This window comes from Cygnus atratus, chromosome 1 (genome assembly GCF_013377495.2).
Source record: "Cygnus atratus isolate AKBS03 ecotype Queensland, Australia chromosome 1, CAtr_DNAZoo_HiC_assembly, whole genome shotgun sequence".
In the NCBI taxonomy this organism is placed as follows: domain Eukaryota; kingdom Metazoa; phylum Chordata; class Aves; order Anseriformes; family Anatidae; genus Cygnus; species Cygnus atratus.
In genome coordinates, this window is record NC_066362.1 from 208,764,942 (window position 1) to 208,791,607 (window position 26,666).

The 26,666-nt window shown below is 55.1% G+C and overlaps 1 protein-coding gene across 1 annotated transcript in view; it reads right to left on the reverse strand.

Annotated features, from left to right (window-relative positions):
- Positions 1 to 2,204: 2,204 nt before the first annotated feature.
- DCHS1 (dachsous cadherin-related 1) overlaps positions 2,205 to 26,666 on the reverse strand; it is a 59,046-nt gene continuing 34,584 nt past the window's right edge. The window contains exons 8-21 of the mRNA XM_035569490.2: positions 23,671 to 23,767; positions 23,332 to 23,489; positions 19,765 to 20,599; positions 19,217 to 19,456; positions 18,621 to 18,746; positions 18,108 to 18,317; positions 16,637 to 17,500; positions 16,093 to 16,206; positions 11,075 to 11,286; positions 10,738 to 10,892; positions 9,340 to 9,470; positions 8,571 to 8,857; positions 7,546 to 7,684; positions 2,205 to 7,324 (exon numbers count right to left, since the gene is read on the reverse strand). Of these exons, the coding sequence (XP_035425383.1) occupies positions 4,710 to 7,324; positions 7,546 to 7,684; positions 8,571 to 8,857; positions 9,340 to 9,470; positions 10,738 to 10,892; positions 11,075 to 11,286; positions 16,093 to 16,206; positions 16,637 to 17,500; positions 18,108 to 18,317; positions 18,621 to 18,746; positions 19,217 to 19,456; positions 19,765 to 20,599; positions 23,332 to 23,489; positions 23,671 to 23,767 (6,183 nt within the window). The 3' untranslated portion in view covers positions 2,205 to 4,709. The remainder of the gene's footprint in view (positions 7,325 to 7,545; positions 7,685 to 8,570; positions 8,858 to 9,339; positions 9,471 to 10,737; positions 10,893 to 11,074; positions 11,287 to 16,092; positions 16,207 to 16,636; positions 17,501 to 18,107; positions 18,318 to 18,620; positions 18,747 to 19,216; positions 19,457 to 19,764; positions 20,600 to 23,331; positions 23,490 to 23,670; positions 23,768 to 26,666) is intronic.

Below are 26,666 nucleotides of genomic sequence, written 5' to 3' on the forward strand. Positions count from 1 at the left end.
CCCACCCAGCTGTCCAGCTGCTTACAGCTTTGGGTAGGGCTGTAAGTGGGATGAGATTTGCAGATTATTTCCTGGATCTGTCTGGCCTGCAAAGATTAGGGTGCTCTGACAGAGCTAATTACTCTAACAAGCTGTTAGTCTGACTAGCTGGTCTGCAGCAAGCAGGGGATGGGATCGCTGGAGCAGCCAGCAAAGCTGCCAGGGTGTCCTGGGCACACCCACCCTGGTGTGCCGTGGGTGCTATTCCTGTGGATGGAACCAAGGGTGCCCTCGTCTCCAGACTGTCAGGGTTACCTGCAGTTGGGCAATGCTAGAGAGCAGTACCATCAGGGCCCTCCCTGCTCGCAGGGACCCCCTCGGTCTCAGTCACAGAGCAGCAAGCATGCCCAGCACAGCGATTATACCAGTCAGGGAGATGGAGGTGCTAGGTTATGTGATAAAGCACACCGAGAAGCAGTGGCAGGCAGGGGAACCCCGATAACCCAGGGAAGGGGATCCCTGTGCCAAGCTCCACCCAAGGCTGTCTCAGCAGCGGTCACTCCAGGGCTGAGGGCGGCGCCCATCACAACAGGAGCAGGAGTAGCTGCCCTGAGCAGCCACAGGTTTTGGGGACGCTGCCTGGGACATGGGGCATGTTGTGAGAGGCAGAATGCAGAGCATTTTAGGGTTGCACAAGACTTGTTATGGGATGTGTAGCAGAGGAACTACACAAGTGTAGCAGAGGTGGGGAAAGAGAGGGATTGAGGCAGCTTGGAGAAGAACAAAAGTGGAAAAAGAGGGAAAAGGATATAAAAGTTGATGGTTGCACGTAAATGGATTGGTCAGCACATGTGTCTGGCCATGCGCTGCGTCGGGTGACTGTGCAGCCTGTCCCGTCTTCTTAAACTCCACAGCAAAGTATTTTTCTTGGGGACCCTATTCTGTGTGCATGTGTGTCCATGGAGTCTAAGCGTCAGTAGCTGCAATCAGATCACAGGTCCCAGGACCTGTGGTGCCAGCAGCTGAGTGGGAGATGCAGGGCTGTCAGCCCCCGTCCCTGCTAGCGGGTGTCAAACCGGACTGGGCAGTGAGCAGCTGGAGTGGCCTTGGAGCCGGGGTGTGTGTACCTAGGGGCAAGCCCACAGCAGGGAGACTGTCAGAAGGACCAGGGGGTTCCCAGCCTGCTGGCAGAGAGAGCGCAGAGTCTGGGCTCAGCTGAGCCCCTCGGGGTGCCTGTCTGTGTCTGTGTCAGGGAACTACAGATGAGCAGATCCAAATGAGAGCTCCTGAGCTGGGGGCAATACCAAGAGCTGGAGTGGAGCTGTGCCTCAGGGGCTTGTATGTTGGGGTGCCAGCAACTGGGGGCAGCTGCTGGGCAGACTGAGTGTCTGAGCCTGGCTGCCAGAGGGACTCACCTTATACATGTGCATTCCCGATGACAGACTTTGTCAGCCAGAAAGGGGAGCAGGACGAGGCTGCAGTGCTGTCAGTGTGAGTGCTGAGCGTGTCTGTACGGTCCCGTGTGCCCCTCTGTGTGTGTCCACTTGCACACTGGCACTGGGCTGTGTGGCTGTAGGGGAGACATGCTCAGCCTCGCCACTGGTTAGACCTGGATGCATGGTGTGGTGCAGCCTCACCTGCTGGGTTTGGCAGCTGCTAAGGGGAGGAACTTGCAAGATGCAGTGATGCACATGGGTGCTGGTGGCTTGGCCTGGACAGCAGCCAAGCTGGGGCTGTGTGCGCGGCAATGCAGTGACAGGTGCGGCTGCAGCACACACTGCTGGAGGAGCTAGGCACCTGGGCCAGGCCCGCAGTTTGTGATCAGGCTCTCAATGTCCTCTGCTGCACTAAAGCCTAAAATTGCTACACCTCCTGTGCTGGCCTGACAGATTGCAGAGGCCAGGAGGCAGGCAGCTGTGGCTGGGCAGCAGGGCTCCTTGTGCTGTCTGCCCCAAGGGCACAAAGCGGCCTCTCTGCAGCCCCCGTGCCCCGTGTAGCCCCAGCTCTGCCACCCAAGCTGCTGCCCAGAGCCAAGCGCAGGGTGCAGGTTCCCCTGGCTGCCCCCAGCCCCCAGCACGTTGCCAGCAGCTGAGCCATGTGCTGAGCCCCCAAGTGCCACAGGTCTGTCCTCCACCCGCTGGCCCTGCTGGTGCTTCTCCCCAGTACCCACAAGGCCATAGTGCCAGCGCAGCACAAGCCCAGAGCAGCAGTGACAATGTCTAGCTCTGTACAAACAAGTGTGGTTTATTAAGGCATTTCTTTGAGAAGTTGGCACTTGGGTCCAGGCTGTGCTGGAGCGGCCCAGTGTGCAGGCCGACGAGCAGCGCCCAATACATGCAGCTCAGCAAGACACAATACAAAAGGTACAAACAAAGTAGAAAACAGGAATCGTAGTACAATGTGTAAAAATAAATAACTGGAGGCTTGGCTCCTGGCTGGGCTCAGCAGCACGTGGCTGTATCCCCCCAGACAAAAGAGGGGCCGTGTGTCTGCCCCTCCTACATGGCGTGCAGGGGGTGACCCATCTACACCCCACATCCTGAATGTGCAGAGGGGAGCAGGGCTGCTTGGCCATCCTAGCCCCATGCAAGGCTCACAGCACACCTGGCTCCTTGGGGGTGCCTCCCTAGGCTGTCCCTGTGCCACGTGAGGCAAGAACTGTCCTCCCCTCCCAGAGCCACCCTGGCTCCCTCATGGGCCCCAGACATGGCCCTGGTGCCACCACTGCTGCTGCAGATCCCAGCCCTGTTGTTGTCCAGGGCAGCTCCTGGGGCTGGCAGCACTGAGCACACACTTGCATGGGCATCACAAGGACCATGGGCAGGGGCAGCACAGTGCCGTGTGTGGGGCACCCATTGCATGGGCTGGGCTGGGACCCATGGCGTCTGGGGGAGGTTGGAGCTGAGACACTAGCGGAGATGTGGCTGCAGTCACAGGAGGTTCTGAGTGGGAAATGGGCAGTGGGCAAAAATGGTTGTTTGTGGCTGCTGTGATAAAACATTTGGGGCTGGGATGACAGATGGGGACGCAGCTATGGTGCTGACAGGGTTTGGGCTGAGGCTACAGAGCGGGTGTAGGAGAAGTGTGATAGGAAGGAAATTCCCAAATACAGTAAACAGCCCCAGGCCCCCTTCTCAGATGTCTGGGTGTCCTCCCAGGCTGACTGTGTAGCTGGGGCTGCCATGGTGCCCCGAATGTCCTGCTCCCAAGCCTCACCCTGCATCCTGTACCACCTGTGTGTGGGTCACAGCGATCCTGAGCACCCAGGGCCATAGTGGCTGGCACAAGGACTGCACTCCCAAGGTGCAGGGCCATGCAATGCCCTGTGGGCTGTGGGTGAGCACTGGGGCAGGGGCTGGCCCCAGCATGAGCTGATGCCAGCTGCAAGCAGTGCTGGTGTGAGGATGGGGACCAGCCCCAAGGAAATGTGGCTCTCCCCCATGATCACAACACAACATGAAGGGGTGGTGCAGAGCAGCCCCTGCACAGAGGGCTGGGGGTTCTGGTAACCACTCACATTCTGGAGGTGTTCCTGGTGGCCCAGCCTGTACTGGTGAGCAGGTTGCACTGCAGGGCCCTGGGGGAGGCCTGCCACCCCGTATCCCATACTGTGGCTGCAAGACAACATGCTGTTTACCACCATGCCAGCCTCAGGCCATGTGGTTTTTCAGGGTACCCCCCCACCCCTGCTTCCTTGCAGCTGCAGGCTGGCCACCAGGCCCGGGGCAGACAGAGCGAGAGGTGGTCCCTGGCTTGTGTCCCTGAGCGGCCACATTGGTGCCTTTCCTGGGGGGCTTGGCATCCTGGGACCAGCTGATGCTCTTGCCAGCCCTACCACAGCCTGCCCAGTGTCTGTGCCTGATGCTCCAGCCAGCCCACAGCTCAGAGAGGCACTTGGGCCTGGGAGCAGCCTCCCTCTCTGTGCTGGGTAGGGCACCCAGCCTCCCAGCCAGCCCCTGAGGAGCAGTGCCCTCCAGCAACTCTGGGAGGGAGAGCCCTTACAAGAGGCAAATGCAGTGGGGGCAGGTGGAAGGGCTTGAGGGACCTGAAAGGATCCCCCCTTCCCCTCCATCAGCCATGGATAGGTAAGCAGACAGTGGGTGATGCCTTCTCCTCCCCCTACAGCTTGGCCTGGGATGTGTTTCCCCATATTATCAGCAAGCAAGTTCAGCCATCCCCATTCCCACAGGCAGCATGGGCAGACCAACAGGCAGCTGTGGCTGTGCCGTCTGAGCAGTGCATCCCTGTCCAGGGAGCATTCCTCCCCGGCCCCGTAAGCTCCCACAGAGACAGGGCCAGCAGGGATGGGCCAGCCTCCTACTGCACCCAGGGTGCTGCATGGCTTGGGCAAGCAGCCAGGCAAGAGCAGGGTCTGCAGTCTGCAGTGCCCTGGCCCAGCAGGGCAGGGAGCACCCATCTGCTCCTGGCCCCTCTCAGAGCACAGAGTACCACGAAGCACCAGCGTGCCAGGCGCCGATCTGAGACACCATGAGCAGTACAAGAAACCATGCCCTGGGGTGCTGGTACTAGGATCAGCAGTCCATAGGGCATCAAAACTAGCACTGAATCTGCCAGACCACAGGGAGTCACAGGAGCCGGCAGTCCCAAGGGACATGGGAACCTGCAGCTCATGGGTGCTCCAGGCCAGGCAAGGTGCTGGGAGAGCAGGATCAGCACCCATGCAGAGCGGCCCTGGGCTTGGCCCTGCTCCTGGCCCCATGGCTGCAGGTCTAAATCCTGAGCTCGGCCTCCTCAGGGGGCTCCAGTGAGTGCTCGGCACTGATGGCAGAGGCCGAGGGCCCCTGTGAGATGCCAAAGGGCGAGACCACGGGGGAGCGGGCAGCCAGCGGGGACAGCGAGGGGGAGAAGCTGGGTGACATGGCAGAGGACGAGATGGAGCCCTCGTGGCTGATGGGCGAGCGGCGCAGGGAGGAGGGGTGTGGGAAGGTCCTGCCTGCTGGTGGCTTGGGGGGCACAGACTTGGCACCTGGGTGGGCTACTGAGGTGATGAGGGGTGGGGGATCAATGCGGGGCTTGGGCTCTGCCTTGGGCTTGGTTGGAAAGGGCTTGCGCAGGGAGCTCTCATCCTTGAGGCGGGCGATCTCTGTGAAGACGCTGGCCAACGGCTGGAACTGGGGGCACCAGTTCAGCAGGTAATCCCAGTTGTAGCTGCCGCGGAGCTCCTCATCGCTGGCCACGATGGCGGTGAGCGAGCCCTCCACAGAGGGCTTGCCATCCTCTGGGAAGGCATAGTCCTGGGGCTGGGAGGACACACTGAGGCCGCAGCGCACACCGAGGAAGGCGCTGCCTCCCCCATCCTCACGGTACAGCTGTGGGGGTGGTCCCGGCAGCAGTAGCCCGGAGCCCTTCTTGCTCTTGAACCACTGGGTGCTCTCCAGGGCAGCTGGCTCACAGGAGATGTCGGAGAGCTGGTCGGCATCTTGCTGGATGCCAGAGTCAGGGCCACGGGCAGAGATGTGCTCCTGCATAGAGGCCGTGATGCTGGCCACACGCGGGTACTCGTTGATCATCCGAATCTCGTCATCTTCAGCAGCCTCGGCAGAACCTCTGCCACTGGAGTGCGAGGGGTCCAGTGAGCCACCTCGTGTGTAGGGCCCTGCTGGCTCACCCCCGTACCCTGGCAGGGCCTGATGGTAAATGTGCTCACCCCCAGGAAGCGCCGGTTCCTCGCGGCCCAGCTTCTGCAGGGAGCCGCTCTGCACGCGGGCCAGTGGCCTGTCCCCCTCTGGCTTCTCATGGCCCCGGCGGTGACGGGAGCGGACCAGTGCCAGCACGATGGCCACAGCAGCCAGCACCACCACGACCCCCAGTGAAGCAGCCACAGCCACCAGCAGCAGGTTGAGGTCCGGAGCCAGGCCGAAGGAGGTGTGTGTGATGTCAATGGTGACCTGTGCGGAGGCTGAGCGGGAGGCAGGCAGGGGGCTGCGTGCCTGCACCTCCACACTCATCTCACGCGGCTCCCTCTTGGCACGCCCAGCCCCAGCCTGGGGCTGGCTGTCCACACGCAGGTAGATGGTGCCAGTGGTTTGGTTGATGGCAAAGTACGGTGATGGCTTTGTCAGGGAGTACAGCACAACGCCATCAGCCCCCTCATCCTCGTCTGTTGCCAGCACTCGCCCAATGCTCTGCCCTTTGCGGGCACCCTCAGGGACCTCAAAGCTGAAGGAAGGGCTCAGGAAGATGGGATCATATTCGTCCTCCCCAGTCACCAGTACCCGCACAGTCACCGTGGCAGAAGCGTTGCCAGCATCAGTGGCCCTGACTAGGAGCTGGAAGGCTTTAGCTCGTTCATAGTCAAAGGTGAGACGTGAGCGCAGCTCCCCAGAGCTGCTGTTGATGGCGAAGGCATCCCGGCCCTCTGCCACACCAGGCTCCCCAACTGGCTGCTCCAGCACTGCATACCGAAGCTCCCCAAAGACGCCTGTGTCTGCATCGATGGCACGCAGGGTGGTGACCAACGTGCCAGGAGGCAGGTTCTCCCGCATGCTGGCACTCAGCATCTCCACTGGGAAGTATGGTTTATTGTCATTGATGTCCTTCACCTCAATGGCTACAGGTACCAGTGCAAAGTGGCCGCCCGGCTCGTCCGTAGCCTGCACCACAAGGGCGTGCAGTGACTGGGCCTCACGGTCAAGGGGCTGTGCCAGGCACAGGGCCCCCGTACTCTCATGAAGCTGGAAGAGCCCATGCTGGTCACCTGAGCTGATGGTGTAGTGAATGTGGCCGTGGGGCCCTGAGTCAGCATCATGGGCCACCACCCGCAGCAGCTCTGTGCCAGGGGGCACACTCTCACTCACTGCTGTGCGGTACTCAGCTCGGGTAAACACAGGTGGGTTGTCATTGACATCCTGCACAGTGATGAGCACAGGCACTGTGGCACTGCGCTGTGGCAGGCCCCGGTCCGAGGCTGCCACGGTGAGGTTGTAGACTGGGATGGCCTCAAAGTCCAAGGGCTCCACAAGCACCAAGGCACCCTGCGTGCGGAGGTGTCCTCCTGCCCAGGCCACACGGCTCTCCACCTGGAAGGCATTGCCACCATTGCCACTGACGATGGTGTAGTCAAAGCCAGCGTTCTCCCGGGAGAGATCGGCATCACCTGCCTCCAGTGTCAGCACAGTGGTTCCTGGGCGCAGGTCCTCAGGGACACTGGCATTGTAGCATGGCACCTGGAAACTGGGGCTGTGGTCATTCACGTCGAGCACCTGCAGCTGCACAGTGGCCCAAGATGAGAGGCTGGGAGAACCACGGTCGCGGGCCTCCACCACAAGGTCCAGGGTAGGCTGGCTGGCATCGAATTCCACCCGCCGGATGGTGAACAGGGTCCCTGTGAGGGCACAAAGCCAGAGTCAGCATGGGGAGCCAGCAGGGAGCTGGGCATGGTGTCCTGGGATGCTGTGGTGGTGGGCCTTGATGGCTGCCACCACTGTGTCTGCCTCCCTGACCACCCCAGCCGTAACAAGGGGCCAGCATGGGGGCCCCTCCCTCTGCATGCACTGTTGGATCAATCCACAGCATGAACCCCCTGTAGCAGCTAGCCCCACGCACCATTGCTGGGGTCGATGGCGATGTCAGGGCTGGGCACAGCCAGGTGGAATGTGACATCCCCGTTGCTGCCAGAGTCTGGGTCAGTGGCACTCACAGTGAGAAGGATGCTGCCTGCAGGTGTGTGCTCTGGCAATGTCACCTGGAAGAGAAGAAAGCCCCAGTCAAAATCGTGTCCCTCTGTGGGCATCTGTTCCTGCTTGACTAGATCTGGCCAGCAGAGCTGGGAGAAGGTCTGGGCTGGCTAGGGCAGCCATGGCCAAAGTAGCTCAGTTCCTCACTGACCAGGGCCTTCCCACCTCTGTACCAGGGCCATGGTTGGCACACTTCAGGTCACCTGTCCCACATGCACAACACCTAGCCTTGTAAGTGTGACTTCTGAAAAACTTCAGCATCCAGTTATCGATCCTTTTCTCTACCCTCCTCTGCTATGCTGAAGAACTTATTAGCTGATTTTTTTTCTACAAAAGGTATTTTACACAACTCAAAACACCTCTCATCCTCTTGTGCCAAACAACATATACAAACAGGCAGTCTTCCACTGGTCTGTGCTCTCCCAACCTTCAAGCATTTCTGTGTCTTCCCAACTTCTTGCATCTCTGCTCCAGAGATACATCACATGGTACTAGTCAGCTTTTGTCCACTGACTTCCCTATGGGGCCTCCGTCCAGGTCTCACCAGAAACACGTGTCAGCTTGTGACCCATCTCCCACCAATCTTGGCCTTCCTGCTGGTCCTACTTATTCTGGCACGTACCATCTGCATGCAGCTGGGCAAGCCTGCAGCTGCTGATCCCAGTGCTGCATGCCTAGTTTCAGCCTCCTGTTCACACTGCAGTGACAGCAGGAGGGGTGTCAGGATGTGGATGGAGGCTCAGGAGGAGAGGGGCTAGGATGGGCTCAGACCCATCCTTGAGGGGATCTCTGTGCCTCATAAGGTCAGGCGAGCCAGGCAGTGTGCAGGAGCAGCACAGGGGCTTATGCAGGGGAGCCAGCACGTGCATGTTCAGGAGTGTGCGTGTACAGTACCTGGTAGAAGCCCTGGCTGAAAGACGGTGCGTTGTCATTCACATCCTCCACGACAATGGTGAGGTTGGCCTCGGTCTCATGGCGGGTGTCAGAGGCACGCAGGGTAAGGGTGTAGTGGCTGCGTTGCTCGTAGTCCAGTGGCCCCGTAAGGGCAATGCGTCCCCCATACCGCAGCACACCGAACGTGCCCACAGCATCACCATCCAGCACGAGGGTGTAGGAGAGTGTGGGGCCCGAGTCCACATCGTTCCCTGTCAGCTGTGCTATCTGGGTGCCTAGCAGTGTGTCTGGGGAGAGGCAAGGCATGAGCAAGCAGCCCCATCTCCTCAGAGGACCCAGCTCACGTGGGGGAACCAGCCTGAGCACCAGGGATAAGGGAGAGGTCCTAGTGGTCAAGGAGCAGGTCTTGGGAGCCAGGCAGGAGGACTGGGCAGGCATACCAAGGGCAGAGAGCCAGCAGGGCACTCATGCGCAGCCAGAGACCCCATGAAGCGGGCAGAGACCAAGGAGGAGTTGGGAGTTCAGCTGGTTCCCTCAGGACACAGCTGCTGCATCACAGCCAGCCATACAACCCCCAGCCCCAGGCCATCACAAACAGGGCAGTGCCAAAGGGCTTGGGGGAGCTCAGCCAGTGGGTCAGCACAAGCCATCCCTCATCAAGGGAATGAGCAAGCCTCTCTGGGGGCTTCTCTCCCACCCACAGGTGTTCATCATGCCTCAGCTCCTGCCACTGGTGACGCGCTAACCTGTGGGGCAGAGCTGCACTTACTTTCTGGGACCCGCACCTCCCAAGGAAACGGGATGGTGGGGCTATTGTCATTGATGTCCATCACCACAACGGTCAGCGTGGCAGAGCCCACAAGAGGAGGTGTCCCTCTGTCCATTGCTGTTACCACCAAACTGTGGGAAAGCACAAGGGCACGGCACAAGGTTCACAGATGCGGCCATATGTGTGAGGGCCACTACATGCATGCACAGCATCTGGAACATGGGGCAAGGGGGCACTGCACATGTGTGCAGGGTTGGAGTGTGTACACATGGTAGTAGAACTATGTACAGCATTTGGAGTATATGGGGCAATGGATATGTGCAGAGCATCTGGAGTACATGTGGGTCAGTGGATGTGGGCCCATAAGGAATATGGGGCAGCAGATGGATGTACATTTGGGGTGTGTGTTTGGAGTGCAGTGGGTTTGTGTCCAGCACCTGGAACATATGAGCAGGCAGGGAATGTGGGCACAAGAGTCTGGAGCATGCACAGCCCTGGCATGTGCACATGCATGGTTGGGGGCTTTTGCAAGGGGGTTACAGTGGATGCGTCCATAGCATTTTCAGTCTGTGCAAGAGGCAGGAGTCTGGAATGTTGGTGAGAAAAGATGTGGACAGAATGTGTTGAGGCATGCAAGGAGACAGGTGACAGCATTTGGAGCATATTTGGGAGCTGGGGAATACATGGAGCCTCTGTTTGTGTGGAGCAGTGATGTGTATGTGAACGGAACAAATCCCCTAGGCCTCCACATGCCTTGGAAGAGTTAAGAGAGATTTGAAGCATGCACACGACAGTGGGAACATAGCCTTGGTGAGGTGGATGAAGTTGTTCCTTGTATCTGAACCATGCATGTATAAAAAGGTAGGGGAGGACTTAAATTCATGGTTTGTAGCGTTTGTCATCATCTTACATACTTGTGGTTAGGCTGACTGGAGGATGTCAAGAATGTGCACATGCGGTGAGGGACCCAGAGGACTTGGGGTGAATGCAGAGGGACTTGCAAGAGGGCTGAGGCTGGTGCATAGCTTCCGAAGGGCATGTGGCAGGGCAGGAGGGAGCAATGTGTGGGAGTGGGAGTGGGAAGGGACTGAACAGATATGGTCTGGATTAAGCAGGCAGCAAAGAGAATGGATGCAGCTACTGAAGAGTCCACTGCCCCTTCACAGTCTTTTCAGATTTGTGAAATCCAGGCTGAACAGAGCGCAGGCTCATCTCCAGACTATCTGCCATGCCCTCAGTGCCATTTGCTAGCCATGCTACTACTAAGTCTGAGTTTCTGCTGTTGTTTGGCAATGGCTTTGGGTGGCACCAAGTAACAGACTATCCTCTGCAGTCTTGGGGATGCTGCTCCTATGCCCCTCTCATACCTACGGTACAAGTTGGTCCGGCCCTACTCACCGGGTCTGTGACCAGATCTCCCTGTCCAGGATGGCAGCAGTAGTGATAGTGCCGGTCTGAGGATCGATGTGGTACAAGCCTGTCATTGGCAGGGATTGGTTAATGGCATAAGTCACCTGCCCATTCACTCCCTGATCCAGATCATCTGCCAGGACCTGCAAAGCCACAAAAGAGATTCAGCAGTGCAGTTGTGGAGCCCTGCAAACCACAGCCCTCCAAGGCCAGACCTACGGATTTATAGGTGCCAGCCCCAGGCCCATGGCACAGCCCCCCACCTCCTCACCCTGGCAGGGGCAGCCAGGGGCCCGGATGTCCCTGTTTGTGCCCACAGTGCTACCTGGATGACTGGGGAGTCATAGCCCTGTGATTCCCAGATGAATGCCACATAGTTCTGCAGCTGGAAGCGTGGCAAATTGTCGTTCACATCTTGCAGGTTAAGGTTTATGGCCATAAAGCTGAAGGAAGCTGCTGTCTCTGCCTGGACCACAAGGTGCAGCCGGGGGCTGGCCTCGAAATCCAGGCTGCTGGAGTCCTGAACTGAGATGGCACCTGGGGAAACAGCAGGGTCAGGGGGAGAGGGGGTGAGTGATGCACCAGCACACCCAGCCCCCATCTTCTCTTTTGTTCCCTTACACTCAACCCATCCCTCTGCCCATCCATCCATTCTCAAATAGAGAGAAATAGCATAAAGAGCTCCTCTGAGCCCTCTCCAAACTGAAAGCCTTCTCATCAGCTCTGGTGAGCTGCTCTGGTGATAAATCCTGAACACTGCTCAGGACAGACAGCTTCCCCTTACATTAAAGCATGCAATAGTCCACCCACTGGAGACACCATCTGGTATTGCCAGTTTAGAAAAGAACTGCCCCGTGTCAAGCCCCATATTTTGGAGCTAACTGCAGCTATTTGTCTAGGCTGAATCCATAAAAAGGCACTGAAGGACCTGCCAGCAGTTTGCCTGCTAGGAGCCTGAGGACAGGCCCCCAGTCTTACCATTCTGAGCCACTGTACACATGGGATCTGGCAATGACAGAGTATTGCTGTCCCACCTAAGAAGGTAGTAGGCACCCTCAAAGGTCTACTAAAATAGATCTAAGATAGATTGGAGTATTGGGTGATCAGCAACAGCATAAAGTTCAACAAAGGAAAATGCCGGGTTCTGCACCTGGGACAGAGTAATGCTGGACACAGGAACAGAATAGGAGATGAGTGGCCACAGAGCAGCTCAGCAGAAAGGGCTCTGGGGGTGCTGGTCAACAGCACACTCAACATGAACAGCAGTGTGCCCTGGCACCTCTTCCATGTTTCCTGTGAAGAAATTCTTCCCAATATCCAAACTAAATGTCCCCTGGCACAACTTGAGCCCATTGCCTCGCATCCTGTCTCTTGTGACCTGAGAAAAGAAACCAACACCCTTCTTGCTGCAACCTCCTTTCTGCAGACTAAACAGCCCCAGTTACCTCAGCTGCTCCTCATATGTCTTGTTTTCTAGTCTTCACCAGCTTTGTTGCTCTTCTCCACACATGCTTGAGCAACTCAATGTCCTTAGTGCAGTGAGGGGCCCCAACCTGAACATGATATTTGAAGTGCAGCCTCACCAGTGCCGAGTACAGATGGACAATCATTTCCCTAGTCCTGCTGGCTGCACTATGATGCAGGCCAGGATGTCCTTGGCATTCTTGTCTACCTGGGCACACTGTGGGCTCATATTCAGCCAGCTGTCGAGCAGCATCTCCAAGTCCTTTTCTGCTGGGCAGCTTTTCTGTCAATTTTCCCCAAGCCTATACCACTGCATGGGTTTGCTGTGACCCAAGTGTAGCACATGGCATTTAACCTTGTTGAATGCCATACAACTGGACACGGCCTAGCTTGCCCGATCCCTCTGCACAGCCTTTCTACCCTCAAGCAGATCAACACGCCCACCCTACTTGCTGTCATCTGCAAACTTACTGAGGGTGAACTCAATCCCCTCATCAGTATCATTGATATTAAACAAAACTGGCCCGAGTACTGAGCCCTAGGGAACACCACTTATGACTAGACTCCAACTGGATCTAATTCCATTCATAATGACTCTTTGGGCCTGGACATCCAGACATGTTTTTACACACTGAGAGAGCCACGCTCTCTTTGCAGCTCTTTTCAGCCTCTACAGGCAACCACTGGGTGAACTAGTTGGGCGACAGGGATGCAATATCAGCCATGCAGAACAGCTATGTTGCCTTGGACAAGCTTGGCTTCTAAGGGCTCTGCTAACAGCTTTGCATGAGTTCCAATGCACACAGGCCATACATCCAGGAATAGAAGACACTGGTTATAGTGACCAGAATGGCAGCCTGGTTTGGAGAGCAGCTGTATGCTCACCACCTGCAATCCAAGGGCTGGGAGCCAGCTGGGTACCCCCGGGCCCTCTGGTACTGTTTGGCTTCCAGGGCAGGCCCTGCCTCCAGGGCTGGCTTGGCCCAGGGCGAATGCAAGGAAAGTAGCCAGCAGCAGGTCTCCATCTGAGGGGTTGTTCTTGCCCTGGACAGGAATAGTAGAGCCCACGGCACTGTTGTGTGGGGCTCAGGATGCTTCTGGCCTTCCCCTGCTCTGGTCAGGCACTTTGGTGTGTAATCCAGTGAGCAAGAGTCCTTCTCCAGCACTAAGCTCTCACACAGGGCCTGTGGACAAAACTCTGGTTTTCCCTGGAGAGGAGACAAGCCTGGGATGGCTGAGGACAGTGAAGGACTGGTGCCTATGCACTGGCTTGTTGCAGCAGAGCTGAAGGTCAGGGGCCTAGGCAACTGGTGCAGGGCTGGGAGCTGTGCTGTGCCAGCCCCCTCACTGTGGTGCTGCAGCACCCCACATCTAGTCATAGCATACAGCCCCTTGCGTGGAGAGAAAGCAGGGAAGTGTCTCACAGATGGATGCATGGTACTTGAGAAGGACCATGTTTTAAGGGAAAAAAAACCTGTATTCTGGGCACTTTGCTGGAGGGAAATGTTTCCTCACTGAGATGAAGCAATACTGCCACAGCAACTGAGGTGCAACCAGGATGTGTCCAGGGTGTTCAGGGCACCACTGGCAGACATGGCCCAAACACAGACAGGAAGGGATGTGAAAGGACTAGTATCACAGAGGTGCATGTGGGGTGCCATTCTGTTACCCTTACCAGGCCTTCCTGCAGCACACCATCACAGCTCACTGTGCAGACCAGTGCCACAGCCATGCACAGTGTAGCAATGCCTTGCTCATACTGCCCAGGACATCAGGAAGAGGGGGTCTCACTGCGTGACTGATTCCACTAGGTCTCAGCCTCCTGCACTGGGGAACAAGATCCCTGTGCAGTAGAGAGGGTCTCGCTGCAGAGCTGGGTGGAAAAGCAAAGGGAAGGAGAGGGGCTCTGTGAGGTCTGTCCCGGTTGCATTGTCTGCATGGGGTTTCAGACCTGAGCTGCTGCAGTGGTGGTAGTACTGCACCGGATCTGCTCAGGGGCAGATCCAGGCAGCTACTGTTCTCAGCCTGCCTGCCTGTGAACCATATGGAGGAGACAAGGAATGGCTCTGTGGGCAGCCTGGACATTGGGGGTTGCTTTCATCTCCTGACTATAATGGCAGCCCTGTAGGCATTGGCTAAGACACCTGGTAGACTGACTGCTGGCACAGGGACTAGAAGGAATTAGCCAAGGTGCCACCCTTGTCAGCCCCTCCTGCGTTTCACAGACATAGCAGTGCCACTGATACCAAATGCTCACTTCTGAACGGCAGCTTCAGACAGGCAGACTCCTACGGCACTGTGTTAAAACTGCTCCTGCACAGGTGGAAATCCCTGGGACCGAGAGCACACAGAGGACCAGCCCTGAGCACAGCCACTCTCCACAAAGACCTCTGTGAGCTTGACTGGGAATCTCTTGCATCTGCCCTTTGACTCAGGACTTCAGGAACTGCTGAGTATCAGTTCCTGAGCTCAGTTTAGAATTGGGGTGAGTTCAGATGCTGGCATGCACCAAGTTATGGAGGAGTAGCAGTCAGACTGTGCACATTGCTTCACTGCAAGGTGGCATCCGGCCCTCCGGGCAGCCAGGGTGCAAGCAGCCCTGCAGGTCAGGCCTCCTGGGGCAGCTGCCATGCTGCAAGGCTGTAGCAGGAAGCCGTAGCTGTAGCTCAGGTTCCTCTGGGCTGGGACACCCTTCCTGACATGCTGTGTCCTGGTCTGGCCTCTTCCCAGTGATCCCTGTGTCCATGCTGTGGCTTGCTCACAGCAGAAGCACAGGGTGGTGAGTGGCTTGCAGTGACACTAGGGTGCTGAGGATACTCTATGGCAGCTGAAGGTACAGTGATGACAGTGGGCTGCCATAGTCACTGTGGCTTGCAGTGGCCAGTCATTAATCATGGTGCTAATGTTTTGCATGCCATGCCATACCATGGATGACTCACAAGGGCTGGCACAGTGGCCAGAGGCTGCAGAGGGCACAAGCACTGTGGCCAGAAAGACCTTTGACAGCCCAGAACCCTTTTCCAACCCCAACCATCCATCAGGCCACAAGAGAATGGCATTTTCTCAAGAAGCTCCAAGTTGACCTCTAGGCTCTGGGGACTTTTTCATACCCCAGCCTCTTCTAAACTACAGAGCAAGCACCAATGTCACAGCAAGGCACCCCTCACTCTACCCTCAGCCAGGACTTCCCCGATGTCAAGGGATACGTAGCCTTTCAAATGCTGCCCTTTGAAGCTCATGGTGCAAACAATGCTTGCCCAGCATCACTGGGCAGCATCCTACAATCTGCCTCACTGCTCTGCCTGGGTACCAGCCATCCACTAGTACCTCTACTATATTCAGCACCCACTCACTGCTCAGGGAATAGTGGTGCAGAGGGAGGGCTCTTAGAAATGCACCTTAGAAATACCCATGGGAGACTGAGTGGTTCCCCATTTGTTGTCACCTTTGGGACCACACAGAGACAGCCATCAATCCCCAGCAGCGCTGTAGTCATGGCAGCTGCATGCACACCTCTAAGGCCCCAACACAGGATGTCTCATTTAGCTGATCTTGCCATCTAAGGCCAGGGCTGCACCCAGATTGCCTCTTAGCAATGGCCCTGGCCTCTGCTAACCTCTGAACTGGGCCTGCGAATTTTTTGGGGAAAGATCCAGTTAGCAGGGACCAAAATTATGCTAAGAGCTGTGTTAGCAACCTCTGGACAATGATGGGATAGTGTCTATGTCCAAATCCTAATACCATTAAATTTACTGGTAGAGGTGTAGACTGTGTTCCTGTGCCTTTGGAGGGCTCTGAGATTTGTGATAGCTGAGCAGGCACTGACAGAGCACAAGTGACCTTCCCTTGCTGCTTCCCCAAGTGGTCCTGCTGCTGTACCTGAATTGGGCTGGATAAGGAAAGCATTCTTTTCGTTGCCACTGATGATGCTGTATGTGATGCGCCCAGAAGAGCCCCCTGTGTGCACAGCTTGGATGCTAGCGACAGCAGTACCTGTAAGGGAGGGAACAATGTTGAAGGGGCAGCAGAGTCTCAGGGCAGGTGCCAGAGGTCAGGGTGGTTGGTGGGCAGCACATGCTGTACCACAGGAACATGGCCCCGCCTGAGGATACTGCTGCCAAAGGAGGTGAGATCTAATGGTAAACTCTGAGCTGAGAGTCAGGACTTCTGGGGCCTGTCTGCGGCCCTTCTATGGTCTCACTGAACCCTGCAGACCTTCCAGGAGCATCTGTGCACCTGTGACCCACAGGATTACCACCCTCAATGCCCTGGGCACCAGTCAGGCCCTGCTATCCCCTGGATCTACACAAAGCATGATGACTTCCAAAAACCCTGCAGTTCTCCCCAGTCTAAACATCTCCCTTCCTCCCCATCCTCTCCCATTTCATCCCAGCCTGTGCTGGGCACTCTGCTTAGCTGATACCTGGGGCAGCATTTTCTGGCAGGGCCACTTCACTGGTGCTCCGGGGAAAGCGCAGCCCCCGGTAGGGCTCTTCCTGCAAATGGATCACCACCACACCAGTAGAGGAAAGCGCAGGTTGCCCCAAATCTGTGGCCAGGATGAAAAGAGTCCGCTGGCGCTGGCTGAGTGAGCCCAGGGGCTGCAGCAGCTGGATATCCCCTGTGTAGGAGTTGATTGCGAATGCAGAGTTGGGGGTGGCAAGGCGATACAGGATGGAGGCGTTGGCACCTGCATCCCTGTCCTCTGCCCTCATGGTGGCCACAACCTGCTTGAGTGATGTGTGGCGAGACAAGTTGACAGTCAGCGGGCTGTGCAGGAAGGCAGGAGCATGGTCATTGACATCCCGCACCGTGACCGTGACCCGCACAGCTGCACTCTTGGGTTCCCATGGTGCTGAGTCCACAGCCTTGGCAAGGAAGCTGTAACTGGCGTGGCGCTCCCGGTCCAGTGTCTGGGCACTTCTGATGCACCCGCTCTGTGGTTCTACTTGGAACATGCCCAGTGACTCATTGCCCAGGTAGTAGGTAACCTGCCCATTGGTGCCCTCATCAGGGTCCTCAGCTTCCAGCTGCAGAACCAGGGCACCAACAGGCAAGTCCTCTGGCACCTCCACCACATAGCTGGCCTGAGCAAAAACAGGTGCATTGTCATTTAGGTCCAACACCCGCACGTTCACTGACATGGTGGCACTGCGCGGAGTGGTGCCATGGTCTTGCACCACCACTGTGAGGGTGTAGAAAGCAACTTGTTCCCTGTCAAGAGCACGTGCAGTGGAGAGGACACCAGAGACAGGGTCTAGGATGAAATCCTGCCCAGGGTCTCCATCTGGAAAAGAAGAGAGGGGACAGCAAGACAGCATTATTGTAACTTGAGGTTGGCACAAGAAGGGTCCTGACCTATGCTGCCTGGAGGGACAGTATGAAGTCCATTCCAGTGTGGCCTGCCAGAGAGGGTAGATTGAGCTGTTCTTTGTAAATCCCTAGTGGGACTTAAGTGGGACTGAATCTCCCTGGTCCAGATCTGTGTGTGTATGTGTAAGAACTGGATCCACCAGCTCACAGAGCAGTGCTGTTGCCACAGATAATGCCTGGTGTAACAACAAAGACATTTTATTTAACTAGCTGTAAATTCAACAGGCCAGAGCAGGCAAGAGAGGTGTGGAACTAATTTGAGCCTGAGGAACCAGAGAGAGCCTGGGGAATGAGGCAATGTGGCCTGTACACATTCTGAGGTACTCTTTACCGGGGGCAGTGAAACTAGAGGGATGAGAGGAAGGAGCAGCAACACATGGTCTGGAGCAGGAGAGAGCTGATGTGGAATGGGAATTGCCACAGATGATGCTTCCAAGAGCTCCTAGCAAGCCTGGGTGAACAGCTGCTACCCACCAGCAAGAATGAAACTACAGAGCTCTCTCTGTTCCTATGCTCCTCACCTGCCACGTGGTACTCCAAGCGCCCATTCTCGCCTCCATCAGGATCGGTGGCCCGCAGGGTGTAGAGTGCTACACAGCTTTGGTTCTCAGGGACCTCCACAGAACAGGATTCACTCTCTAGGTGTGGTGTGTGGTCATTCTCATCTCCTACTGTTATCCGCACAGTTGCCTTGGAGAGGTTGGGGGGCAGGCCACCATCCCGTGCATAGACTGCAGGAACACAGCAAGAGTGCTGCAGAGTACCCTGCTAACTGGGAGCTACTACCAAGGCTGTCACATGCAAGTCACAGACAATCACAGGGGAGACATGCATAGGATCACTGGCATTCCTACATGCTCAAACCACCCAACAACCTTGCATGCTCTGCAATCCCTCATCACTTCCCATGGCCTGCCCGCCTCGCAACACCACCCTTTCCCAGCAGTGAGGAGCACCCATCTGTCTCCTCTGTGCTACCTATAACCCACCCTGCCATGTCTGCTGCTCCCTTTCATGCACTAGCACAGCCATACCCATCAGCACATGCTGCTCCTGCTCCTCCCGGTCCAGGGCATGTGTGGTGACAATAAGCCCCGTCTGTGGGTGGATGGAGAATGGTCCCCCAGAGAGACCCCCATAGGTCACCTGCCCATTGGCACCTGCAGGGAGGAGTACATTTGAGGGCAGCCCAGCAGCAACGCCAAGAACCTCTCACTTGGCTCCCAGCCCTGCACCTCCTTCCCCTCAGCCTTCCCATCCAGGGGGCAGACAGACTATGGAGGAGGATGTTCTCGCTGTCTGCCAAGTAAAGGTGTGGGTAGAGATGTGTGGTGGAGGGAGGTCCCAGCCCAGTCCAGCTTGTGGAAGGGAAAATGGGACAAGGAACCTCCAAGAAACAAAGCCCATTGACTTGGGAAGCAAAGGGAATCAATCTCTGTTCTCATTCTCAGCTTTTCCCAGGGTCCATCCCATCCCTCTTTACCAGGCCAAGTGATGGTTCCTCCCTCCATGGTCACCCAGGCTCTCCAAACCAGATGGGAGGGAGCAGAATGCACCTCGTCCTGCAAGTTGCATCCCCAGAAGGGCTCCTGACCAAACTGGGCAGCTCACCCTTGCCCTGCATCCTCACCCAGGTCCCGGTCTGTGGCCAGCACCTGCAGTACAGGGCTGCCAGCTGGCAGGTTCTCCATGATGTGCGCTTCATACTCAGGCTTCTCAAAACTGGGAGCCTCATCGTTGACATCCAGCACCAGCACAGAGAGTAGCTGTGTGGCCGAGCGGCGTGGGAAGCCATGGTCTGTGGCCACCACAGTCAGGTTGTGCTGCACCACCTCCTCCCGGTTCAGCGCCCGCACAACAGAGAGCGCACCTGCAGACAGGGGGAGAGGGATGATCTGGGACCGCATGCCATCAGGGCCAACCACTCCCAGGACAGAGCTGTCACAAGGCTGCAGGCATTGGGGTGAGCTTGAGAGACAGCAAGGTCACACCAGTCAGGTGCTATGCTTGGGGCTGTCCACACCCCATAAGTCCTTCTTACCTCCAGGTGATCTGTACTCCCCAGCCCACACTCTCCTTCTGTGCACCATGCTACATCCCCACATGTGCCTGCACCCTCCTCAGACCCCACGTTCCCAGTGTTGCTGCTGCCCACCCTGCATCCTCCCAGGCCCTCACCAGTGCTGGGGTTAAGGTGGAAGCGGCCATCACTGTTGCCTGCTCGTAATGAGTAGCTCACTCGCCCATTCTCTCCCAAATCGTTGTCCTGGGCCACCACGTGCAGAGCCACGAACCCAGTTGGCTGATCCTCCATGACGCTGACAGCAGCAGGTGACAGAAACACGGGTGCATTGTCATTCTCGTCAGTCACAAATACACGGGCCGTCACAGCTGCCGAGCGGCGCTGGCTGACATTGCGTGCCTGGTCTGTGGCCTCCACCACCAAGAGGAAGGAGGCAGCAGCCTCCCGGTCAAGGCCCTGGCGAAGGGTCAGCAGTCCTGATCGGCTGTCAAGCTGGAAGGGGGCCCCAGGGGGCTCCTGGCGCAGTAGGGCATAGCGCACCTGGCTGTTGGGGCCTACGCCATCCCCATCCAGCGCCTGGAAGGTGAAGATGGACGAACCAGCCTGCACGTTCTCGGGCACCACAATGGTGATGGGGTCTTCAGGGAAGGTGGGTGCCTGGTCATTGCAGTCCTGCACATGGATCTGTACCAGCACCAGTCGGCTGGAAGGATAGCCATGCTGTGTGTCCTCAGCACTCACCTGAAGCATGTGCCGTGCCCCGGCTTCATAATCCAGCTCCTGGGCAGCGTAGATCTCCCCTGTCACACTGTCAACAACAAAGGCGCCATCCCCACCACCTCCTACCACTGTGTAGGTCAGCTGTCCTCGTGCAGGGGCATCTGGGGGTGCCACTGAGCCGATCACAGACCCTGGCTTGACCCCCTCGAGAGGGTGCAGTGTCAGCACGGTGGCATCGGGCCGGGGCAGCACACGGGAGGATGGCAGCACCTGAGAGGAGAGGCAGCAATCAGGGGTGCATACCAGGATCTTGCATGTTGCGGAGGTGGGGTGGGGAGGGGGGCTCTTGGGGAGCCAGTGGGCATGGGGCCTGAGGAGTGCAGGTGTATGAAGGCAAGGTCACAGGTCTTGTGGCCTAACAGATGAGTAACAACTTGAAAAACATGCTGAGAATGAGCACAGGCTTGACAGGATGAAAGACAAGCTCCACCTGGGGAACTAGAGTAGGTAAGGACAGACAGAGCTGCTGAATGAGCAGAGAAGGCTCAGGTAGATCAATGTATATAAATATCTGAAGAGAGGGTGTATGGAAGATGGAGCCAGGCTCTTTTCTGTGGCACCCAGTGATGAGAGAGGAGGAACTGAGCACAAGGCTGTGAACCTTGTCTACCCTCCAGTTGGAGGCTGGTCACAAGTTGCATCCCTCTTGGCTCAGTATTAGGGCCAGTTCTTTTTAATATCTTTATCAATGATCTGGACAAGGGAAGTAAGTGCACCTTCAATAAGTTTGCAGGTAACACAGAGTTGGGCGGGAGTGTTGATCTGCTCATGGGTAGGAAAGCTTTACAGAGGGATCTGGATAGGCTGGATTGATGAGTCGAGGACAACTGTACGAAGTTCAACAAGGTTAAGTGCTGGGTCCTACCCTATGGGTCACAAAAACCCCATGCAATGCTACAGGCTGAGGGAAGAGTGGCTGGAAAGCTGCCTGTCAGAAAGGGACCTGGGGGTATTGGTTGATAGCAGACTCAACATGAGCCAGCAGTGTGCTCAGGTGGCCAAGAAGGCCAATGACATCTTGGCTTGTATCAGAAATAATGTGGCCAGCAGGACTAGGGAAGTGATTGTTCCTCTGTATTCAGCTCTGGTGAGGCCACATTGAGTTCAGCTTGGGGCCCCTCACTAGAAGAAAGACATCAAGGTGCTGGAGCATGTCCAAAGAAAGGCAATGAAGGTGGTGAAGGATCTAGAGAACAAATCTTATGAGGAATGGCTGAGGGAACTGGGGTTACTTAGCCTAGAGAAAAGGAGGCTCAGAGGAAACCTTATCACTCTCTACAACTACCTCAAAGGAGGTTGTAGTGTGGGGGGTCAGTCTCTTCCCCCAAGTAACAAGCAACAGGAAATAGGAAATGGCCTCAAGTTGCACCAGTGGAGGTTTAGATTAAATACTAATACTAGATTAATACTAATACTAGATTAATTAAATTAATTAAATTAATTAAAATACTAGATTAATACTAATACTAGCTTTTTTTTAGAAAAAAATCTTCAGTGAAAGGGTGGTTAGACAATGGAAGAGGCTGCCAAGGGAGGTGGTGGAGTCTCCATCCATGGAGATCTTCAAAAGCCACCTGGATGTGGTCGTTGGCAAGTGGCTCTGGGTGGCCTTGCTGGAGCAGGGAGGGGTTGGACCAGATGCCTCCAACCTCAGCCATGCTGTGATTCTGTGATTGGGTTAGACACTGTAATAGAAACAGATGCCAGCAGAAACAATTCTGCAAAACATAAGCAAGAGTGGGCAAGAAGAGAGGTAATGCTCATTCAGATGAGAGGTACAGAGAAGAAAGACAACCTAGTGTGACCTGAAGATAAATAAATACCATTACTACTTTTATTAAAGATTGTGAAGTTAATTCAGGGATGATGTACAGCTGTGGACAGGAGTGAGAGAAAAGTAATAGTGTCATCTGAAGGGAAAACATGTTGAAGAACTCAGTGCAGTCTTGTCAAGGAGCTGGGGAAAAATAAAGTCCATCAAAACTGTCAACTCAGAGGAGTATCAGAACTAGTGACTGCCAAGCAAATAGCTACGTTATGGGCATGCAAACAAGAACTTCAGGGACAAAAAGCATGTCAGCCTGGTCTCAGTACTTTGAAGGCCGAGGAAGAACTTGAAAAACAAGAACAGTTAGACATGGCATAAAAAGGAAATAGTTTTAAAACATATTGCGGAATGGCTAAAGGCAGATGTGCCAGGCTAACACAGTACTTCTATCCTCAAACACAAAGGAAACACAGTAGATCTAATTTAATATAATAATAAAAGAAAGCTGTGTACGTTAAAGGTTTGCTGACAGAGTTAGAGGGCACTGCCAGCACAGAGAAAGAACAGAACATCAAACGAAGAGAGTCAAGTGACCATGGGAACTGCAACAATGGGGACAGGATGTGAAATGGTGTACCGTGAAAGTGCATTGACTGTGGGGGAACCAGAGTCTCTGCTGTAAAATTAAATTCATTACTAACAACAGAGAAAGGACTCAGCTATCTGAGCTAACACACCAGACGGTGAGTGCCAAAGCTATGCATACATGAAGAAATTCCTGCACATCAGGAGAAATGTTTTCAGTAGATGCTGGGAAGAATTAATGCCTCTGGGCAGGGGACTTCTAAGGTTGTCTCTGCAACAACATGTGTAGGACTGGTATGGCTGTCCCAGTCTGGAAAAGACAAATGTTTACTACTAATGCTGATGCTGACCACTTTATGAATGAGAGCATTTACGAATGAGTGGCAGCTAGTCTCTTCCCATCCCATATTCTCCACCACAATGGTGGGGCTGGAGCAACAGTTGAGCAAGGGCAGAGGGTGCCCTGGGATGGAGGTGGTGGAGGGCAAGAAGGGTATGGAGGAAGGCTGCCAAGTAGCTGAATGGTGTCCTCCAAGAGATGAGCAAGGAGTGGATGGTACAGGGATGAGAGCAGCTGGGGTGCTGATACCTGAATGCGGATGATGGCTGAGGTACTGCGGGGCACCGTGCCCCGGTCACTGGCTGTCACAGTGAAGATATACTCAGCACGGTCAGACCGGCGTAGCACTGTGGCAGTCCGCAGCTCTCCAGTGGCCACATGCAGTGTGAAACGCTCTGCCCAGGCTCCTGCAGAGAGAAGGTGAAATGCTGCAGGGAGAGGCAGAGAGGAGGGAGGGGCAGAGGACATGCTGGTATGGAGGAAGGACTGTGGCATGACAGGGCTGGGGCAGTGGTCACCCATCCGCCCAAAAGGGTCATGGCTGCACAAGAGAGGACAGTGCCAGGTAGCCAAGTCAGCAGCTCGTACCTATTAGTGAGTAGGTGATGGTCCCATTCTCACCCTCGTCAGGGTCCTTGGCCTGGAGGGAGGCAACGAGAAGTCCCGACGGCTTCTCTTCCAGCACCTGCAGCACAGCCCAGAGAGCAGCTGAGTGGCACAGGGCATCCTCCAGAGCATTCCCACAGACCCCAAGCACAGCATCTGTGTCTTCCTACACCCGTCCTGCACCTTGCCCAGGGCACAGCTCCCCAGCCAAGACCTGAGTCTGCACAACATGGGGAAGTTTGCAGCCAAGCAGGCAGATGGAGGTCCTGCCCTGCCATCCCCCTGTGCCGCCCAGCTTAACGCAGCTCGGCAGCCTTGGCGCATGCTGCAGCAGTGAGCTGCAGGGTGATGGAGGGACACTTCACCAATGTTACACCCAAGGTCTCTGCAGCAAAGAAAATCCCCTCTGCCCCCACTTGACCCCTTTGGAGGCAAATGGAAATGTTCAAGCTCTGACTAGTGCAGAGGCCACTCACCCTGGCAATGGAAAGGGTCCCCTCAGTTCCCACCAGCCAGCCCAGGGCAGTTCATGATCGCTGGAAACGCATCGGGCAGTTCTTCCTGCACCCAAACACCCCTACTCCTAGGGCTTTTCCCTTCTCTCCTTTGCTTCTAGTTAGCACTACTGACTGGCTGTCTGCGGGCACTTAAGACTACCATTCTGTGCCAGCGCATCACAGTACCTTTAAGGCATGAATTATGCACATCTTCAGCTAACACTACACTCTATGCTTCCTGACAGAGGCCACACATAACAGCATTGCATGGAAACTCCTAGAATCATAGAATCATGGAATATCCCGAGTTGGAAGGGACCTATAAGGATCATTGACTCCAACTCCTGGCACCACGCAGGTCTAACCCCCAAAAATTCAGACCATATGACTAAGAGCGCCGGCTCCTTTAGTGGATAACTATCCTAATGGATAACTATTCACTCCTTCCGTGGATAGTTATGGAAGTAGACACATCCCCATTACTGCCCCTCACCATCCATCAGTGTTAGGGGTACCCTCAGCAAACAACCCACACCTGCTGGCAGACCCGTCTCTCCTCCAGCGCTGACTATTTGCACCCATCAACACCTCACCAGTAGAGCAGGCACCCCACTTGGCACAGATTCTGTGATCCCTTTCTCACCAGTACGATGCTGTCACAGACCAAATTCACATCCTACAGCACAAATCGCCCTCACAGACCCAGCTGTGCTCTCTGATCTTTGTGTGGTACCGCTTCAATGCATGCATACACAGGACAAACACAATCCAAGAAAGAGTCCAAGGAAAGAGTCTGCAAGCTATTGAGTGGAGGCAAGTGTTAATGTTGTTGCACAAGCTGCTGGCACCACGCTGGTGGCGCTCACAGAGGGGGAGCGGGGGCGGAGAGGGACAACAACCAGAGGAGCTGGACTTGTTTAGCCGGGCCAAAGAGTGATGTGACTGCACTCTGTAAACACTGAGGAAAGGGGAGGGAAATTCCAAGGAGAGAGAGGAGCTATTTAAGCAAAAACACAATATTGGCACAAGAACAAATGAGTATAAAGTGGTCAGAAATTAGTTTAGGCTGGAAATTAAGAGACGGTTTCTAACTACCAGATCAAGGAATCTGGAACAGCATTTTACAGCAGTGATGGAGGCAGAGGACCTTCTAAATATAGCTCAGCTGTTTATGAAAAGGACTATCTATGTGGACACCTCTGAGCAGGGCCATGCTTAGGAGGCCCCTTCCAAGCCCTTCTCTGTAGCAGGCTGGGACAGGGCTTGCCCCCATGCTGTTCATAATCACCTGCAACCAAGATACAAGGGGTTCCAACTTCATGCACATGGTCACACTGCCCGTCCACCAGAAATCAAACCCCACTTGAGGAAAGCAGTGACTCAGTGGGTGAGTTAAAAAATCAGCAGCCACACAGGCTCCATTACAAATGTCATTTCAGGTGCACAAACAGAGAAATAAATAGCAATAGAAGTGGTCCTGCCTCTGCAAAAACCTCCACCTTAGTAAAATTACCACCAGGCAGGCTTCTCCAGGTCAGATGTCCACCCTCCAAGAAGGCTGCTGCAAATACCAACCCGGTCCAAAGAGAACTGTCTCAACTAGAGGCACAACTCAAACAGTGGCTGGCAGTGGATAGAGAAGATGAAAGAAGTAGGGTACGTATGGAATAATTCTCCTGTGAAACCTTCCCAGCTTCCAGCAGTCTGTGGCTAAGTCACTTCCTGAGCCACAGATCGTACTTTTGTTCAACAGCCTTTGATGGATTTTTTTCTTTCCATGAATTCATCTAACTTTGAACCCATGCAACTTTTGGCAATGACTTCACATTTTAATTATGTTCTGCATGAAAAAGTACTGCCTTTGTTTATTTTAAACCTGCTGCCCGGTCATTTCCTATGAAGCTGCCTAGTTCTTGTATTGTGAAAAGTGCAACCTCTAATTTCCCCATGACTCCCTCTGTGCCACTCAATGCACACCTCTGTCGTATTCCTGAAGTATCTATCATGCCAAAGAATGTTCAAGTATTTTCTCTCTGCATGGAAGGCATTATCTACTAGAGATCACATTAACACTCTTTTCTGAGCCTTTTATAGCACTATTGCTTATTCAGTGGAATGAATATAACAACTGCTTGAGAGAGTCCAGCGCAGAGCCACAAGGATGATTAAGGGAGTGGAGCATCTTCCTTATGAGGAAAGGCTGGGGGGCTGGGTCTCTTTAGCTTGGAGAAGAGGACACAGGAGTGACCTTATTTGCGTTGATATGTATAAATATGTATATGTAAACATATACATATACACACATATATATATATATGTATAAATATGTAAAGGGCGAGTGTCAGGAGGATGGAGCCAGGCTTTTCTTGGTGACACCCAATGATAGGACAAGGGGCAATGGATGTAAGCTGGAACATAGGAGGTTCCGCTTAAATATGAGACAAAACTTTTTCACGGTGAGGGTGACAGAACACTGGAACA